Genomic DNA, 20,096 nt, shown 5'->3' with positions numbered 1-20,096 from the left:
TTTTCTTGCTATTGTTATAGTTTCTGTTCATTCTGGATTAAGATTTTAGGAGATCCTACTGATCTTGTTATGGTTCAGTCCAGTTCTCCTTCTGTGCAAAAAAAATCATTCCAAACTATGGCTGAAGCCAATATGAGGTCTGAGCAGCTTGAGTTAGTTTCCAAAGAACTTTGGAAAACTATTGATTTGACTCCAAAGTTAGTCTTTTTAGTGCAATGTTGTCTCTTTTCTAGAATAGACTTGAACAATTGTGAACCTACCCTTTAATCCCATGGGCTTGTTTACACCTGTTTTCAAATGGTGGCTACTCCTAATAATGTTCATCACATGGTTCTTTATTAATATTCAGATATAATTGGAATATAATTGAAACAACAAAATACATTTTCTTTACTAATAACAGAACAGTTAATAACTATTAAACTTCGTCTGGTGAACAAATTGATAGTTCCATTATTTGATTTATACAGTAATCATGATGTTCAATCAGTTAATAAATGAAATTGAATGAATTATTCTGTTGATCTTATTTTTCCATGCATTTACCTCTTTGGCTTTGTTGAACATTATATTTAATGGTACTGTATGTTGAACTGTATGTTGCAGTATTTGGGATGAGAAGGAATATTTTTATTCAATTACTATGTTGTTTCACTTATGTCCACTTACTGCCGATTTCAACCACATCATGGTTTAAATTGCATTTCCAAGAATTAACACCGACGGTCCATTTTCTGTTCATAAAATGGCTGAAGTGAAATGGATCAGTTGTGTAACAAAATATTTTTTATTGTTGAACAAATCGAAGGTGAACACAAGTTAAACCACAGGCCATTTGTCTTTATTCCTATGAAAACATGTAGTGATCGCTAAACAAATGACCAAAAACCAAAAGTTACAATCACAACCAAGAATTGTATCATAACATCGGTCTTTAGGTCAAATAACTGACATTTGGCTGTTAAAACAAAAGTTTATATCAGTAAACTTCACCTACATTATTCTTAATAAAAAGAAAAGGCAAAGAGTAAAGGATAAAAGAAAAGCCATAAATAAAATTACTGCAGATTTTATTTCACAGATGTATGATTTAACTCTTCATTTTATGAATGCAACGTCGGGGATCTTGCCTTCCGTCTAGAGAAAAGAAGAAAGAGGAAAAAGCATTTTAGGGCTTTGCTTTATGATCACATCCTCATAGAGCTGCTGCCTACATCCACGCCAATACTTTTGTTTTAAAATGCACAACTTTCTTTGAACCACCAAGCAGAGATTTCTGAGAATGCTACTGGTCCTGTTTTAGTTTGAAAACTCTGGGATTGTTTTTTTTAAACCATGTTCACTTTCTGATTGCGTCTCAGTCCTAACACGTTATTCCATTTACTGTCCGATTACTTTCAGCAACAGTTCAACCTCATTGTCGGTCCAAGCAAAGAAATCTCTGGTCTTATTATTCACCACTGCTGTTCTTCCTCCGTAGTCTTTTCTGCAGCTAAGCAACCAGCTGCACAGACGAGAAGCTGCTTCTTATTTATAACAGTACGTGCACACCCACTGTTCATGAATGGTCATGTGATATGCTTTTCAGGCACATTTGTGTGGAAGCAGATTAATGCTAAAACAGTTCTAAAACTCCAGTGTGTATGAAGATCGTTTTCATTTTAAAATGAAAATGTATTGGTGTGAATGTAGCCTCAGAGAGCTTAAATAACTCAAGTTACCTTTAACTGGGTGAAAATGTGTGCTGCTCTGTTGAAATCCCACTCATTATCTTGCAGACACCTACGACAAAGAGTAAATGTTAAGGTATTTTAGATTGAAGTGAATAAGTTATGTCACATTATTCCCAACACAACCTGCTTAAAATCAGGACATACTTTTGGGACCATTCCAGGTTCATGCCAGACTTCTGGGAGAAGGCTGTGAGCATCTCCTGCTGCGGTGCTGTGAGGGTGGGGACAGGGCTGGAAGATGGAGTCGGGGCAGGAGCAACAAAAGCTCTGCGGATCTCCTCTGTTGTGGCCATCCGGATAAACAGCTGGTCGTTCACGATGCACAAACTGTGGCACAGGACGAACACACAAGATTTGACTGTTTCAGGCATTTCAGTAGGAGCTGAACTTCATCCTTATTATTTATTTTCCATCAACCTAGGACGTAAACCAGAACAATATTCTGTTGAATGATTGAAAAACGGGGGGTGCCATCATGAAGGAAAAAAAAAAAAAAGTATACAATCTAAATTTCTCCCTTTTGGTTCGTGAATTTTTACCCTAAAAAGGAGAATATGATTTACAGAAAAGACAAAAATGCAATTTAATTTCTGTTGGACTGAGATACATGCCATATAAACATAACGTCACCATTCAAATATACTAACTATAAATCTCATCGTTATGCAAGTCCGTTATTAGTGCACAGAGATTTATTTTTTAATTCATGGCTGTTACATCACAGGATGTGATGACACGGCAAGACAAGGGTCTTTGCCCATCTCGTGTTTGTAAAGATCTCTTTAGAATGTAGTACTATTACCCGTCATTGGGGAAAATGTGAAGGACAACAGGAAGATGATGCGAACAACTGGGAGCTCACTGAACTTACCCAGTACTCCCTGCTGGGACTGTGATGAAAACTCGAGAGAAGGCCATGGTGGACTCTCGGGATTTACCATCAACAGCAACTGAAAAACAGACACAAATTAGCAACAAAATCAACAGCACTTCTCATTGAAGTGGATGAAAACATTTAAAAATCAAGACGACCAAACAACTCACCTTCTTTGAAGACTCCGCTCACTGTGAATGATAGTAGTGTGTTCTGTAAAGGAGGACATTTTTGCAGAATTAATGTAGAGAAATGGTTCACAGTAAGAAGAAAAAGGAAAAGACTTTGTCAGTGTGTGGACTCACGGTGTAGGTGTTTACATCCACATTAAACGAGGCAATGTCGTGCTGAGTTTTCGGCAGTTCGTTGAGGAAAGCCACCACGTTCAGTCGTGTGTGCTTCAGAAGGCGAAACCTTATTGCTAAAGGAGGAGACATTCAGAGAGGGAAACATTAGGAGACATTCTCAGAATCACAAAAACATTCGGTCTCAACAAATCAGATGTTAAACTCACTCGAGTCTTTGATTCTCTTCAGGTTTCGACTGTCTTTATGATACTCTCCCAGACTGCTCCTAAAACCAGAAGAGAGAGTGACAGGTGCAGTTAATGTAAATACAGCCAAGACTCAGACAGGGAGGCCAGTGCAGACAGGAGCAGCCAGTGATGGACAGAGATACACAATCTTTTAAATGAACGACATCGCATTACTGTATAAATCAATGCTGTCTCACACACACACACCTGGAGGGGTTCTGGGTGGAGTAAGGTGTTGTGAGGGACAACGATGCCCCATCATGGTAGGCGTCCAGGAGTGGTTGTCTATCCCCCGAGTCGTATATGCTGTAGTACCTGCAACAGTCACATGTCCCTCAAGTTAGTTTTCTTGTGTTTGTTCCTGTGATTTTCTCCCTTTTCTGGGTCACTTGTTGGACACATTACCAGCGTGTTAATCCAACAAGTGATTGACTGTTGTGACAAAATTTCATACTTTAAAGCTAGAAACTCACTGTTGCAAGAACCGAAGGATGAGAGCCTTGATTTCATCTGAGCCAAAACAGCTGCCCTGCAATGTCAAATGGAAAAAAAACAAAAAAAACAACACGTTTGTCAGGTACACAAAGGAGACTATAATTGTCTTAAGACTTTCACCTGAAGGAGAGCAATGAAGCTTAAACTTCCAAAATGAATTACTAAAGAACACCTTGGTTAAACTGAATGTCATATCTCATATGATTGATGGTATATTTTCATTCAAACTCACATATTAATGAACTAACCTTGCAGGGGGGGATAGTGGTTGGCGTCTCCACATCAAATCCAATGGGTGGGGGGAGGTCATGACCATCCTAAAAAAGAAACACATGACAAGGTATGTGAGAAATGAACACTGGCAAACCTTTCTGCAACTTAAGCAGAATAATGGACTAAATTTTCACAATTGCTTCATCAAAAACATGCTACACACAGCTGCGTTATCAATAATGAAGAGACCATAAAAAAAATATAGATGATAGAACCATTGCAGGGTTTTCACCTGGAAACTGGGCAGTTTGTCGCTACTTTTCTCAACTTGTAGAAAATCAAATATGCCTTCATTAAAGACAAATTAAGACAAATTTGGTAATTGATAAAAATGTAATATTTCTTCTGATATTAGCGGAGATGCTTTGTATTTGGGGTGTGTTGGTGCCTCCATTGTTATACAATACATGTCTTGGGCCAGCAAACATACTATTTGGATGACTTCTGCTCTATATGCTGAAAAGGATCAAACAGGTCCTTAAAAACAAGATATTTAGCTTCTAAGTCCATAGCATTTACATGATGTACTTCATTTTTGATGCAATGTTTTAGTTGATACTGACCAGCATAATGACACTAAATGGAAGGGAGGTTGATTGAAGAGGGGAGATAAATGTGAGGGCTTACCAGTTTAAGAAGCCGGGGAAACCTCTGCCGCACCGCACTGGTACAGGAACAAAAATCAAGAGCAGGGAGGTTATCACATGCTGCCACACATGCAGACAAAGCCTGTTCATTATTGCAGATACCCCTGTCAGTCACACTTGCTGACCCACTTCAATGACATTTTGTACTGCCAGTTGATGTGATTTTTAGCTGCAACACTATCAAGAACATTTGAGAATACAGTCATGTATAGATACATGAAAATGGAGTGTACCGACAACCAGGGCCGTAGGGGTTTAACCTTTGTATACTAGTAAATCCACAAATGGACTATCATACATAGCCTTATGCTCCTCCTTTCAAGCTGTGCCCTTGGCCATTTCTCCCATTCCAAAGTGTACTTACCAGCAGGTATACTCACCCTCTCCCCCAATATGGAGATATACACAGATCTGACACGGGGAAGCAACATAAACACACTTGTCTGAGAGCACACACATACAAACATGCACAGACCCACGATCTACCATAGTGCGTTAGAAACCAGTTCAGACATCCATTTTGATTTAGTAAAAAAATAAAAAAGGTTATGCAATGCTGGGAGAGAGGTGGTTACCGCCAGTGTCGTGTTAACTCCCCCCCCTCCCACACTCCGGCCAAGCTGCTGGGGAAGAGATGAGGTTACTTCAGCAAACCAAAATGAAAAATATGGTTAGGGCCTGGGTAGCAAAGTATAAAGTTAAATTCACACAAAAACTAACACAAGCAGTGCTATATATGGGAACATGTGTGTGTGTCTGCACCCAATTATCAACAGGAAAAGACAACCTGAGGACAGAGCTGTACACAGTTGGCTTTAAAGTCAGCTGGACCCAGCACTCCCACCCCTCATCCTGTCGAGTTCCCCTGCTGCGCAGGCAAAGAAGTTACCTGTTAAATATCTCATAGCCACCATTAATTCTGAAGAGATAGGTCTTCAGTCAGCAGTAACTGGACTTCATGCAATAGGATTTAAGTGTAATTTGGGTTCAAGCCTCTTGTTAAAAGAGGGGTTGGGAGATAATTAGGCATAAATCTGGAGGAGTAAATCTCTGCTCTCTGATTAATATTTGAGCTTTTTGTACTGTCACAGCCATCAAAAAAAAAAAAAAACTGGAAGAGGAAGTGTTTCCCTTTTTTTCCATCTGACTTATTTCAGGCAAAACTGAACTTCAATTTCCAGTTCAGGACAGATTTCCCTCTGAAGTTAGTTAAGGGTATTTGTCAAACACTCCATGTCTCCATGTCATTCACTTAACAGCAGAGGCTCGTTTTACACCAAAGAGAACCAATTTAGTGGAAGAGACAGACTGCGTTTTCTCTTCGGCTCATCACTGGTCATTGATAATGACACATATCCCACTCCACCTCAGCCCAATGGCTTTTCCTGTGTAGTCCCGTCTTCCCAATTTCTTCTTGTCGTGTTCTCAGTGAGTCAGAGCTCACAGGGACTGAGGCTGAGTAATCGTGACTGTGCCTGCCTTAGGTTGTCCCGGGGTTTCGAGGTGGGATCTTACCCGTCATTGGCTATCCAGCCTTCCATACCCGCCTGATACAGGAGGCCGAGTGGGCAAGGTGCTACGAGGGGAGAGGAAACCATTGGCTGTGGATCGTTTCATCCAAACATTTGTCAAGACTGTGGACTGTCCTCTCTCCATTAAAACAACCTACACTGTTTTACAGTACTGCTCAAGAGATGTTCCAAACTCACATTTTGCAAACACAATTCAGTTAATTGCTTTAGAGGATTGTCGTGTTAAACATCTTTTAAAAAAAGTGTTTCTTCTCAGAGTCAGAGTTACAAATCAGCAGTGTGATGGCATTTTACAGCAGTTCATGGGATAACTAATCAGGATGTCAGCAGGGGAGTGCTGGGTACGGCATCTCAAAGAGCCATAAACAGATAGAAGCTTGAAAGGATGTCCCACAGAGAAGCTGAATAACTGGCAGGGAGAAGATGGCAGTTCAAACTGTAGAGTTTAGGCAAACAGAAAGGAAAACAATGTGGAACTGCATCGTGGCAAGATGTCCTCTAAGCAACTTTTAGGAGTGAGAAATGTTTAGTTTTGCAGTATGAAAAACAAAGGTTAATCATCAAGTGGCAAGAAATGTGTATAACAAAACTAAAAAGAAGACTCATTTGAACAAATGAATTAAGTGTTTCTTTTCTCCCCCTCTCTTACACAAAAAGACACACCCACATAGACAAACACAGGGAGTTAATGGTGAGTGTCAGCTGGCTCTGCTTGGTCCAAGAGTCCATCCTCGACTGCTAGGGTGGTTGTTTCAGTCATTGTACAAACAAAGACAAAGACTTGCTTGATCTTCTTTTGAGGACTCTCAAATATTAATAATCCCATGATACAGGAGGGAGTCCCGAACACCCCTACTCACACACAAACGCTCACACATCGTGTCCCCCCTCAATAAAATCTAGAGCCCTCACCCCCCAAAATCACAGACTGACCTGATGTATGAGGCCTGATCCTTGAAGAGGTCACACAGTGGGTTCCTGTTCAGCCACAGCTCCACCAGCTTCAGCCCTTTCAACTTGTCCAGCTCCCGGTCGGACTTCAACTGGACGGCCAAACATAAACAGAACAGGTTGGTGTGAGAAGGATCCAAATCATGCGTATTTATTATTCTCTAGATCAGCTGAGCAGCCAGTTTTACCTCATTGTGGGAAAGGTTGAGTGTCTTCATGTGAGGCACCTTGGAAACCAATTCAGCGAGTTCATCCAGTTTGTGAATACGGTTGTTACTCAGGTTCAAGGACGTCAGCTGGCAAGAGTTGGAGCCACATATGTAAACAAACTCAGTTTGACCCATCACTGAATAAGACAGCAGCTACATTATGACAACTGTAAATAGTTTGACGCTCACTTTCTTAGCACACAATTTCAAAAACCAATCCACTGAATTAATATTACCTCTGGAATGTTTTCTCCAATGATCTTGATGACTGCTTCCATGTTCGTCTTCCTATTCAGGATGACTTCAATGTTCTGGGAAGCCAGGTCTGTCACATAAAATACAATTAGAAATTAAAATACTAAACAAATATGCCAACATGGAAAAGACTTTATTATAACTGAGTGATAGTAAAGTAATACATGAAAACTCTGCAAGGTTCAATTTCATCAGCAGATTGTCTGCACCTTCCATTTAATCCTCACAGAGAAACAGTGTCATTTACTTAGAACATAGAAAGAGCTGTGTAGCAAATATACAAAAAAAAAAAAATTCTTGTATAATTCAATGGTATAGCAGTAATATCTGAACAGCAACAGTCAGATATTTACTACCAACTACTCTACTATGTATTGTCAGAGGCTGTTTTTAAAATCGATGCTCAGAATCATGTCATTTATACAATTTATGAGTGAATATGGCGCGTATAATTACCTGGGTCTGTTCGGATATTGTTCAAATCCAGAGACTGTTGGGAGCCATCAAAACGTTTTGCCATGCATTGCTGGGAAAGATAAAAAGCCAACATGAGAAGCCTCATCAGCTAAACATTGTTAATATTTATAGAAACTTCCTGCAATTCATTTTAATGGAGTTTAAGGCAAGAAAGAAAAAAGGGAATCAACTTTTTTTTTTAAAGACAAAAAATTAATGCAAGTTGTGATCTATTTTGAGTCGTACTCACTTTCATTGGAGAGACTGAATGATATTTTAACCACAGAATTTGAAAGCCTTTTACAGTCATTTAAAAATTGCATTATTGTCACTACCCCATTCAGACCCCACAGATAGTTCATTACTTCCTGTTGCTCACCCTCAGGTGCTCCAAGTGTTCAGGCTTCAGGTCAGAGAGGAGGAAGGATGGTGGTGCACTGGGGTTGACGTGTACTTCCACCTTGAAGAAACACATATAAGGTGACATAAGAGAGGTAAGTTTAAGATTAAGTGAGCTTTATGGTTATTTATTATATAGAGGACATTGTTGTAATTGTTGAATTGTGGAACTGTGTCAAAATAAGACATCATGACAGCATCGCAGTCACTTCTAGTTAACAGCATCTTGCCATGATCTGACAATACATAAGAACATGGATCACTAAGAATCTCTGCAGGGATAACCGTGAACTTTCCATTATTAACCCAACATACCTTATAGCCGTCTGTGTCCGTGATCTTGTGAGAACATTTGTGCAAAGCATTGGCAGCAGACGAATCATCCACATAGAAATGGACCCTGTTATGGTCCACGTGGTACTGGACAGACGAGGGAGAAAGGGGCATAATTACAGTTCATATGTACGAAGATGGTGTCCACAAACTTAACATGTCTAGAAGCTGCTACCCTGGTGAAAGCTAAAGGCGATTCAAATAGCCAGTGATTTTTTATAAGCAGGCAAGGAAAAAAAAATAATAATAAAAAAAAAAAAATCAGAACTCCTGTTTACATTTAAAAACAAACAAACAAAAAAATTGTTTATAATTAATAATCATGTGACAGCGCTGAACCTCACCTGTACAGGTGTGTAGGAAACAGAACAGATGTTCTGAAGAGCTGTCAATAACCATTTCTTGTCATATTTTCTTCCGTGTGGTATCTGTCAAACAGACAATAAAGAAAAATATGATCTCCTTGAGCAAGTTGTGGGGTAAAAGCGTAGCTGTAGCAACCACTGTGATACGCACCGTTACTTTGTACCAGCCAGACTGGTTTTTTCCTCCTCCACCGCTGCCTCCCCCCCCTCTGTCTCCTCCTCTAAAGCCGCCTCCTCTACCACCTCCTCCTTTGCCTTGTCGCCTGTCTCTGTCAAACCGCCCATCTCCTTTCCGACAAGGTCTTCCATATGGATTGCTAAGGGCGATAAAAACAAGGCCATACATTGAAACAATCAGGAACTTTTCTAGGAACCTTTTAGGGAACTTCACCTGTGGTTTGGCAAGAGGAACCAGAGTCTAAAGTGCACTTCTCTGCCATAGCTCCCTGATCCAAAAAGAAGTCCCTGTTCCGAGGGTTGCATTTTCTAATGACCAAGGAACAAAAGGTTTTCCTGTGGTCTTTCTAAATTTCTATGCAGCTACCAAGTGCTGAGAGTTAATTTTTTTTGTTGCAATTCTTATCTGTCACATGCATGCAACCCTGTACATTTTCTTCAAGTTGTCATCTCAGCAGCACCCAAAAACAGTGTAACAATAACAGTGTAGACACACAAAAACATTGTAAACTGTTTTGTTTGCATTCAGTATTTCCCACCCATTGTTCAGATTTAACACACATTTTGAATGCACTGACTTCCTCATAAAACATCTCTCATTTCCCCCTGTGCAATTATGCCAAAACTGTCACTGCCTCTGCACTAGATATGCAATGCATGTCCCACTCAGTGTTTGTAGTGGGTCCTCAGGCATGTACTGGCAGACCACCAGATGTAAACAAAAAGGGAAACTTTGCATTAAAATATTGTTGTATATCTCTTTAATGTCAGAAACTACACAGTGTACCTTTAATAAGTTTACACACAGAAAGCTGATATGACATAGCACCTTTTTGCTTATGACTTACTAGCCTTATCGGTCCACAATCAGCAACAGGCAGGGATGATGTAAAAAGTAAAACAGTATTTGAAATGTATTTATGGCCAATGTGTCACCAATAAGTTCAAGGAAAACAACATTACAACAGTCATAAGAGTCAAAATTACAAACTGAGCTAAATTTGCTTTTACAGTTTCACTGTTTGTTTTTCCTGAGCTTCTTCTTAAACGGGTAGATTTTCCATTTTCTGCATGCAGATCTGAGTGCTAAAGTGAAAATGGTCAGATGTGTTTAGGATGCACTCTCTGTGCTTATTCAAACCAAACACACCTTCAAAGCCATTGAAACAGATCCACATCAAATAATTCGGCTTTTGCTGTCTTTGTGTCACCCATCTTATGTAAAGACAAAAAAGTGTCTTGTCATTTTAAACATGATAAAGCGAGGTGCTCATTGCGGATCAATAACTCCTGATCTAACAAACATATCTGATAACAGAGTACTCAACACTTACAATCTGTGCTGGGAGCTGTTGTCCTGAGAGTTGTCACTCATAGTTACATCTCCATCCATATCGTTAAGCCGCGACCGTGGCCCAGGTCCTCCAAAGCCTCCAGAGTGGCTTCCCCGCTGGCGATCTCTGCGGGACCTGTCGTATGAGCGACCTTTGTGGGGGCCTCTGCCTTTGCGGCTGCGAAACTGTGGTGCTGTTCTATCATCGTGCTCTGAGAACAAGATTAGAAAGTTTAGTTAGACATAAATGTGATCAAAATCTAAATAAATCACAGGATTAGAGTAAAATATACCAAATAAAACACCATGCTGAGGTATTAGCAAACTGAGGGAGCCACAATGATCTCTTATTTATTGCAGAGTTAGTTATATAAAAAAAGATAAGCCTGCACATCTAAAATTATGACAGTGTCAAGAAAAATAAAATAATCTTAAGATATTAATAAAACCTAAGGTTACATCACTCTTCAAAAATGTTGAACACAGTTTAAAAGGGTATTCGTGCTCACACAGGGAACAAAACAACGTGCAACAGGAACTTGCCTTATGATCTCTGCAGTACCTGTATTAAATATGTTCTGTTTTAAGACCATAACTCATTCTCCTGAATTGCAACAATAACAAAAAATAGTGCTAGGCAAGTACTGGATAGATGCCAGTGTCTAGAAAGTAACAATCAGACCTCCAGCGGGCCCAGGGTATAATTTTACCTCCTGTGACCATGAAACCAGTACTTCTGACCTCTCTCCTCACAATTAAGTCCCCTCGGCCTGAGGAAAAGTGGCACAAAACAAGTAAGGTTACTGCTGTGGTGGACGGAGTATCTTACCGTTGTAGTAATGCCCGCCATCCGCCATATTTCTGGAATAGGGTTAGATTGGAAAAAAACAGCCCTGGGTGACAAATAATACTCGCGGGGCCTCGTTTCTCTCTCATTCACCAAACACAAAGGCGAAGCTGTGGAAGAAGCTCAAACATCCCGAGTCGTAGAGATGAAAAACGAAGGAGACCACGACGCGATCGGGCAGCTGTTCTTTAACTAGCTGCTACCTTAGTTAGCTTCTCCTGCTGCGCGCATGACGAGAAGACAAAGGAAACACAGCTTTTACATACTTTCCCTTCCGGGGCAAAGAAACAGCGCGGGTAATTTAAAACAACCAAAAAAATGAGGCCAAGATCGAAGAGTGAAACATTACAAAAAACTAAGCGCAACACACAAAACAATCAGTTGCTATACTGATATCAGTGTTTAGCTAACATTAGCATGTATCCGGTGTGTAGCCTAGCTAGCTTAGCCTCCTTGGAGCATTTGGTCAGCCTGGACAACGAGGCAATACGAGCGGTTGTTTGACCACTAACTAAACTACTTAACCTCGCTAGCCAACATTAAATACATACATACATACATACAAAAGACGCGCAGTTGTTAACTGATGTTTGTCCGTTGGTTGTTATGTGGTTAAAGTGAACAAAGCAAAAATCTGCATCACATTCACTTCACAATGTAAAAATCTGTATTTTGGAGGAATCTGACTGTTACTAATCAAATAAGTCAAGGTATTTTATACAAGCATAACGTCACCTTTTTACTTTAATGATATGTATAATATTTTCAATTTGACTTCTATATCAAATCTTGAATATCTGACATTGAAGTCCCACAAGTTTTATTATTCTAAAACATTAAGGCCATATGGCATTCCTTTTGCATTTGTTTTTGAGTTTAGTTTATTTAGTCTCTTAATTTACTTAACATGTAATACTTCTACTTAAATGCCTCAGCAAAGCATCTATACAAGCACCACTTTGTTGTCTTAATGTTGTGTTGTTGCAAACATTCACCTCAACTTTTAATAAAACACATTCTCCAAAGTCTACAAAAATGTTCTGACGTTTTTAAATCCAATCCATTTCCACACAGCTGATGTCCCTTGAATATTTTGTGGTGTAAGATGCTGTCCTGAGCAGATGTTAGTAATCCTCCAATCACCTTAATCACTTGTCTTTACAGTATACCTTTGAATACTCAATGTTCACCTATTTTATCATCTATGTTCAACTGTCAAGGTTAAGCAATATCATTATCACAATCTGATGGACTGATCACCTCAATAGGCAATTGTATGATATTTTGGGGATGCCAACTGGTGCCCAAAAAAACTGTCAACCGATTATTAATTGTTTGTCTCCACGTTCATTATAATTATCATGCAGTCAGCAAAAGACAACAATTGATATCCCCATGATCACAACTCATGTGTTCCACAATAATAACGCATAAAACAGGTAAATACGGACTGTCAAAGCGTTGCAGGCTAAATTTCCCCTAAAATTAATTAAGCTCCATTTTACACTACATCATCCCCATAACTACTGTCCTTAAACCCACAGTAAACCCTGTCCAAAGGAGGCTCTGAGGCCTGTTAATTCTCATGTGATCAATGGACCAAACTCACCTTGGCTGAACACACGTGCCACCACGGCCAGGTTGGGGTACCTTCTCTGATGGACGGTATCGCGCTCCATCCGGATTACTTTTATAAACTCACCCGTTGACCAGAACTTATTCTGTCGTTAAAACAAGCATCCAAATTAAAAGTTCCTGCAATCTGTGTAAATTTAAAATGCGTTAACGTCTTGTTTTTAATGACTTCAGAGTCAGGTGAATGTTTGTTAGCTTTAGCATAGCTAAACAGCTAGCTGTTAGCGTTAGCAGAGCGGAGCCCCCCGTTTGACTCCTCATACATCCACACTGGACTCATAGACACTATCCAACTAACATCGCAGTATTTATCGATTAATTTATTTTACCGTAGTAATATTTGTGATAATAGGGGAAGTAGTTGTCTTCTGTCTCCGCCGGTGTCAGCCAACACGGTCCAGCTCGAAGAACAACATGGCGCCACCTGGTGGACTGATCTAAGCTCACCTCACTGCATCAGGATCTGCTCTTACATGCAGCTGGTGCTAAAACTTCACACATTTATACTCCATGAATTACACACATTGACCCCCCGATTATTAATTCCACCTAGTTTAAACTGCAAACTGCAGCCATTAAATACATCTATGAGAATGTTTTTATGAAGCTGCTTTTTTGTACTTTATGGTCATTTGTAGTCATTGGTCGTTTGTGGTGACTAATGACTAATATTTTGTCATGTTTGGTATAAGTGGGGTAAACCAAATATTAGAAACACCTGTACAGTCCACACGTTTGAATCAACACCCCTGTCAGACCACAAAAACTGAACGTTATAAACTTCTCAGAGGAAAAATTTAATTTAATGCTATTGGATTTTGCTGCATTATTTTTTTTTTTAGCAAGGTGTTCCTAATAAACTGACAACTGTGTTTATTGCTAATAATAAACTCTGTTCTCAATCTTCCTGCAAAAAGATTTTTTGTCACAAGATTGGCAACAATAGAGCATTCTTCTAGTTTTTTTGTTTTGTGTTAAACACACAGGTTAATGATAATGTCAGAATAAAAATAAGTAATAAGGCGTCCACTCAGTCCCAGAGGACAGAAAGTGTCATTTGTGTGATTTGAATCAGGTTGATATTTCATTCTTTTATATTTTGCTGTCCATTCATGGGCTTCTCCAGTCTGTTTGACAAGATGACAGATGAAGTTGAGCTTGAAATAAAGTTCTGTGGGTTTGAACAATGTTTGGTTGCACCGTGTGAGTTTGTACAGTGATTGAAGCTGTTAAAGGCTTACTGTCAACATATGGAAGGGTGTATATTTAAGTTTATGTGAGTATTAGTGATTAGTAGATATATGACAACCGAGCAGGCAAAGGCATTCATTGTTTATTTCACTTAGCTTGGACTGTGTAATATGTGAAGGTGTTTAGTGTCATTTAATTGTATACAGCCTATAAGAGGAGTACAAGACGTTGCAGCTGCGTCATATGTAAATAATTCAAATCCTTGATAATAATATCACAACATCTAATTCATCAATACATATATTCTGTATTTATGCATTTCTTTTTATAAACATGGTTGTTTTTTTAAGGACACTGACTGATATTAGAACAGGAACATGAACATACTGTTTAATCACATGTGCGTGTTTGTGTGTATGATTCATTGAGAGTTTCCTTTGCTGCTGTAAACAGATAAGTTTAGCATGTGTTGCAGTGCAGGTGGGATCCCTGAGCATTTGCAGAACAACTAAATGAAAAATTGTTGGTAAGAAAGCATCAGCTGGTAAAGAATGTATATTTTTGAATTTTTTTTGGGCCTTTTGAATGACTAAAAGGAATAGAAAAACAGAACAACTCGTTTAAATCTGTTCTTGTAACAAAACAGTCTCTACTGTTAAAGTATTTACAAGACGCTCAATTGTACTCCTTCATTCCTCTTGAAGACAGATTCCCCACAAACAAATCCTCCTGTCTATTCCAGTGACTGAAATGAGGCAGCAGTTCAAAGTGTAACAGCAGTGGTTTTGTCCACCAGAGCTTGAAAGCTGTTTAAGGGGCCTCCCACCCACGCACTTCATGTAACACTCTTTTCTCCTCCACAACTCTCCTCCTGCTGCCAGGAGGCCACACTGATGGCCCGGCTCAGGGAAGCGATGAGGGAGGTCAGACCGATGAGGTAGCCGTCCTCTCTGCTCCCCTCGGCCCACGGGACGTCATGAAGGAGCTCACTCGTGTCGGGCATGGGGGTTGTCTTCCCAAAGTCTATCATCCACACGTTGGCCTTGCTACTGTGGTCGTGGACAAAGAGAAGCGAGCTGCCGATCACCTGATCAGGTCAAACATATAAATATAGGTGAAATCATTAGAAGAATATGAAGCAAGGATGAATTTCTGTGAGCTGGATTTAAACTAGATCAGAAAAATGACCACTGAGCTCAATGGTGTCTAATTCTATACAGGTTTCGTCCAATAGCTGCTTTTTCCATTGCATGTTTTCATTTTCAGTTTGTATTTAAAAAAGCACAAATTTAACAAGAGAAGATTTGTAAACCAACCTCATGGCTTCTGAAAAACAGTGAACTCTTCAGGGCCTCACTCAGGGCCAGGAGTCTGGAGTGGTACGCTTTCTGAGAGCACAGAGTGGTTAGTGCACACATTATTGGATACAATATTCATATACAATATATCACATTTTATTTAGTTTCAGTTTGTAGACTTCTCAGTCTGTTTACATTAGGTTTAATTATTGATTTCTTGATTTAATTCAAAATGTGTGTATGTCTTTTTTTTTGATTAACCATAATTTGCTTTAGGACATGTTTTCTAAAGGAAGAGTAGTGTAATGTAACCAGTATTTCGATGACAAAGAACTGACAAGGACATCCAGCTGACTCCTGGTGAAGTAGAGCAAGGTCTCCGTAACCTGAGCCAAAGTCAGCATATTCTTGAAGTCCCGTTGGACGCTGCCGTCCTCCATCTGAAGCACAACAGCACAGACGTGGCAGGTTTGAGGACATTTCTGGTAACACCAGTTGTGCAGTGATTTGACTGGCTCTTAGTCCTACCATGATGCCCTCTATCCTGAAGCCCAGTGTTGACGTAGAACTAGTTGTGTCCCTCCAGTTGAGGTATCGCCACTTGGTCACCCCTTTCTGTGTGTGTTCCTCTGCTGACAGTGCAGACGGGTCTATTTTCATCATCTTCTGGTACATGTCACTGCGCAGGGTGGCCTTGGTCTGGGCTTTGAGAATTTCCTCCTCCTGGTATGTCCTGAGAAGGAAACTCATGTTGTACATATCGCTACAGGACAAAATTAATGTGAAATTACATTTTGTTTATATTTTGTCAAAAGGCCACATCCAACAGAGATAAATGGGACACTTTTTAATAGACAGAGCCACATCAGAGGCATCTGACTCTAGTACAAACAAACAAACATCAATTCCAAGTAGTGATCAGGAGAAAGTCAACACAACATGAGAAATGTAGCTGTTTATAAGACCTGGGTGAATTACATTATGAAAAATCTTAATATGATAAACGTCACATCATTATTTGCCTTCACACAGCTCTACATTGTTAATATTGGACTGGTCACATCTCAGACATACCTGACTCCCATCTTGCAGTCCATGATGACGGGCCTCCTCAGGCCGCTCAGCAGGTCCTCCAGGCGGATGAAGCAGTGCTCCCCCCTGGTGACCAAGCCGTGGTACTGTGGGACAAAGGGTCTCAGAGAGTCTCTCATCAGGCAGTCCAGGCACCTCGCCTCCACTTCACTGTACCGTTTGAGCACCTCCCCTCCCTCACTCAGCTGGAAGTTACCTGGTGACAGCAACAATATCAAGGAGGGGACAAGGTATAATTGGTTATCCATGTATTGAGTAAAGCAAAAAGGCTGACATGAACACTAACTACTAAAACACATTGTAAGCTCAAAATGTGTGTTGGTCAAACTAGAACAAAGCTGACCTTCTGCACATAAAATGTTAACATCATAATATAATAATTACATATGGGGCAATGTGAGCTGTATAATTTTAGTGTTTAGATCCCTTTCATAATCATTTGTATACCTAAACACAGTAGCGTCTGAGTACCAGTATGTGTCTGTTTTGGATGAACTGTAACATACCTTGATGTCCAGCCAGTTGGACCCAGGAGCTCTGCCGCCGCAGAGACCAGTGCATCATGGTCAGGTAGGTTTTCCAGGAGCGGCACTGAACCACAAAAGAAGAACAGATGTTTTTATTCATTATTATTTTATTTATTTATTTATTTTTTGAACATGCACTTTGTTCCTGTCCGCTATGGTCTGATGTTATAAATATTCAGTAGTTACCCATCAACCGTTTTCTATACGATTTATTGTGTACAGAGGCTGGAGTCTATCCCAGCATGCTTTGTTTTTTAAGAGGGAGGTTATAGTTTCAACCAGTCAACACATGTAAAGCACAAAGACAAATACGTTCACCAAAATGCATTCAGGCTATTCAGAATTTTCCAATTCATCTAAATCTGAATGTCTGCATGCAAATATGGGCTAAGCCAGGACCTTTTTACTGTGAGGTGACACTGCTCATTCACTGTGCTGACCTGTTACACTGCTTATGTTGTGTTACTCAGTGGTGTGGATAACAATGACTTTCCATATTCGGAGAGTCCTGTATAATTTTTCTTGTCTGCTAAAACCATTTTCCAGTCTTTTTTACAACAGATATTTCATCCTGTCACAGTTGGAGAAACACAGGTGCAATTAATATTATTAACGATGGCTGCATTATATTCAAGTGTAAGCTATGGAAGTGGGGCAGCATGGACTATTAGAAACTATTAGGATCCTGAATTCTATTATCTACATCAGTGTTTTCCCTACGGCCAGTGAAATTCTTTGTTTTCTTTCTTCAAGGAAAATGCGATAAACTATACAATTAATGCCCCGCACCCTCTGAAAACATAAAGCAGATTAAGTGGACATTCATTGGTGCACATTTTACAGCATAAACACATCCATGCATGTCAAAAACTGTTATGAATGTCAGTAAACTTGGTGTTTACAAACAGCGCATACCTCGACAGTTATGATCTGTTTTGTATATACACAAAACAGCTGCCACCGGACACAAGCGTGGCCATTGAAAAACCAAGGGAGGCTAATTTAGACCTGAGCATGCTCAGTAGAGACACTGTAACAAAATGCACAAAAGTTTGTAATTGGAAGAAAACATCTCAGTTATATCACATTCAAGACTTAAACCTTCAAACTGTAGATGTTTGCATCCTAAATGTTTAATTTTGGTCATGAAGGTGGAATGAAATTAAAGACGCTTATATCCCATGGCTCTCTTTTATTCAGTTCTTAAAGACCTCTGCTCAGTGTTTGACAATTCAAAATGCAGGCTGCACTGAGAAAATCTTCTCCCCAGTCCTCCCACTGTCAGCTCCCCTCCATATCTGTAGCAGCAGTAGCAGCAGCAGTGGTGAGGCATGCAAACACCATTCAAATCGGACCTTGTCAAAGTCCTCTTTCAAGCCCATGCAAATCACCAGGGCCACAGGTGCAAAGAACAGTTGAGAAATATAGTTTTAAGCCTCTTCTATGGAAAACCAGAGCAGTCAGATGCACAAATGTGATGCCAGTGCACAGACTGAGATATTAAAAAACAGAAGCGAAAAAGTCAAAATGTAGTTTTAAGCTGCATCCATCATTCTGTCAGTCTCACCTTCTTAAATGTCCTCCTCTTTGACCCAGCATCCTCTCCTTCGCTGAAGACCTCATCGCTCTCTGCTGAGGAGAGGTTGATGGAGGAGCAGGAGGAGGTGGACGAAGAGGAGTGCAACAGCTTGGCGAGGATCGGATGTGGGGAGGACCTTTGGTGTGTTGTGGAACCTTCTCTCAGCCTCAGCAGCTCCTCTACCCCTCCATCCTTCCCCTCTGGGCTCTCCCCACTCCCCTCAAGCTCTGCTGCTGAAATAAGAGACTTCTTCCTCTCTTCATCCTCTCCTTCTTTTCTCTCTATCTCAAAACTTGAGTTTCCACCTCTCCAGTGTTTCCACTCGCTGTCTGTTCCCCTTTCCGTTTCATTACCCTCATGCTCCCTCTCTCTTCCAGTCTCCTTTACCCTTCTTTTCCCACTCCACCTTGCTCTCTCCAATCCGTCTGTATCCACTTCACAGCTCCCCCCTAGCCTCTCCTTTCTCCTCATCCTCCATTTTTCTTTCATTTCATCCCTTGCACATCTTGCATTCAACTCAAAGTCCCCTTTTCTACCTGAGCTTTCAGCTAGCTCATTTCCATCTTCCCTAAACATGTTGTCACATCCGATTTGGTAGGGGATGCTTGATTCCGAATTGAGCTCACTGTCCTGCTCCCCATCCTCTCCCAGTCCACCTATACACTGACTGTAAGGTGGGAAACTTTTTGTCGCCTGGAGCCTGGGCCTGGATCTCACTCTGAGCCTCCTGCAGCTGCTGGGAGGCCCTTCACTGATTGTCAGATGTTGGTGCGTTTCATCTGATAGTCTGGCAGAGAAGTCATTATCCATAGTTTGCTTGTTCTCTATCTCCGTCTTTATGCCTTCCATGTTGTTTTCATCTGTTATGTCCATCTTTACGTCCAGTGCGGTGTGAAGGCGGTGAACCTACCCCATGAGCCCAACATGTGCTTGTACAAAACAGGGAACTGTTTATAAGAGATGCACAGTTTTGAATATTTTTGAGGAAATGCATTTACATGTCTAAATGTCATTCATTCAAGCATTATTAAATTGACACAAATGGAAACATAAAACTACTACAAATAACCATTTGTGTCTAACTTACCTTACTGGGTCCCTCACCTGCCAGTTTTCTGTACTAGAGGGCTTTGTGCCTGTCTGTGAGCTACAGTCAGTCTCCCTGCTATATTTTGCATGCAGTGACGTTATTAAGTTTCCAAAGCTTCATTCAGCCAACAAGCGCCACAGGCAAAGAGGACATCCAGGAATGACACCCGCCTGTGTCACACAGCAGGGTGGAAACACTGTAAGGTATGCTGCCTTACAGTGTGTGTACTTTGTTTTTAACTGTTTTGGCTCAAAAGATACACAGGTGTTC

The 20,096-nt window shown here is 40.3% G+C and overlaps 2 protein-coding genes across 3 annotated transcripts; both read right to left on the bottom strand.

Moving 5' to 3' along the window:
• Positions 1-1,053: 1,053 nt before the first annotated feature.
• nxf1a (nuclear RNA export factor 1a) lies at positions 1,054-11,635 on the bottom strand. The gene is made up of 21 exons (XM_070836660.1): positions 11,397-11,635; positions 10,569-10,779; positions 9,209-9,374; positions 9,037-9,120; positions 8,675-8,779; positions 8,340-8,420; positions 7,961-8,030; positions 7,486-7,574; positions 7,229-7,336; positions 7,023-7,132; positions 4,538-4,574; positions 3,886-3,954; positions 3,616-3,671; positions 3,350-3,457; positions 3,122-3,180; positions 2,913-3,028; positions 2,778-2,820; positions 2,605-2,683; positions 1,878-2,060; positions 1,722-1,782; positions 1,054-1,137 (listed from the first exon to the last, which is right to left on the bottom strand). The coding sequence occupies exons 1-21, from the start codon at positions 11,422-11,424 to the stop codon at positions 1,099-1,101; spliced, it is 1,902 nt and encodes a 633-aa protein (XP_070692761.1). The 5' UTR covers positions 11,425-11,635; the 3' UTR covers positions 1,054-1,098.
• A 2,768-nt stretch (positions 11,636-14,403) lies between these two features.
• Positions 14,404-20,010, bottom strand: LOC139207231 (inositol-trisphosphate 3-kinase A). Of its 2 annotated transcripts, XM_070836886.1 has the most exons (8): positions 19,824-19,869; positions 18,725-19,683; positions 17,137-17,221; positions 16,613-16,826; positions 16,067-16,271; positions 15,877-15,978; positions 15,557-15,628; positions 14,404-15,327 (listed from the first exon to the last, which is right to left on the bottom strand). In XM_070836886.1, exons 2-8 carry the CDS (start codon positions 19,607-19,609, stop codon positions 15,076-15,078), a joined length of 1,815 nt encoding a protein of 604 aa, XP_070692987.1. In that variant the 5' UTR covers positions 19,610-19,683; positions 19,824-19,869; the 3' UTR covers positions 14,404-15,075. The 2 variants fall into 2 exon arrangements, with proteins under 2 accessions (XP_070692987.1, XP_070692988.1); XM_070836887.1 differs by having other exon boundaries at positions 15,236-15,289; positions 18,725-20,010.
• Positions 20,011-20,096: the final 86 nt, after the last annotated feature.

This window comes from Pempheris klunzingeri, chromosome 9 (genome assembly GCF_042242105.1).
Source record: "Pempheris klunzingeri isolate RE-2024b chromosome 9, fPemKlu1.hap1, whole genome shotgun sequence".
NCBI lineage: Eukaryota > Metazoa > Chordata > Actinopteri > Acropomatiformes > Pempheridae > Pempheris > Pempheris klunzingeri.
The sequence above is the reverse complement of the archived record's forward strand: the minus strand, read 5'-3'. Positions and strand labels throughout refer to the sequence as shown.

Excerpts from the sequence above, each read along its gene's own strand:
- LOC139207231 (XM_070836886.1), bottom strand. The coding sequence starts at position 19,609 with ATGGACATAACAGATGAAAACAACATGGAAGGCATAAAGACGGAGATA. Across the intron at positions 16,272-16,612 it reads GACTGCAAGATGGGAGTCAG|GACATACCAGGAGGAGGAAA; the intron begins GTATGTCTGAGA and ends TTTCCTTCTCAG. Across the intron at positions 15,979-16,066 it reads TCAGGATAGAGGGCATCATG|ATGGAGGACGGCAGCGTCCA; the intron begins GTAGGACTAAGA and ends GTTGTGCTTCAG.
- nxf1a (XM_070836660.1), bottom strand. The coding sequence starts at position 11,424 with ATGGCGGATGGCGGGCATTACTACAACG. Across the intron at positions 7,337-7,485 it reads TTGGAGAAAACATTCCAGAG|CTGACGTCCTTGAACCTGAG; the intron begins GTAATATTAATT and ends AACTCTTGCCAG. Across the intron at positions 3,029-3,121 it reads GAAGAGAATCAAAGACTCGA|CAATAAGGTTTCGCCTTCTG; the intron begins GTGAGTTTAACA and ends CTCCTCCTTTAG.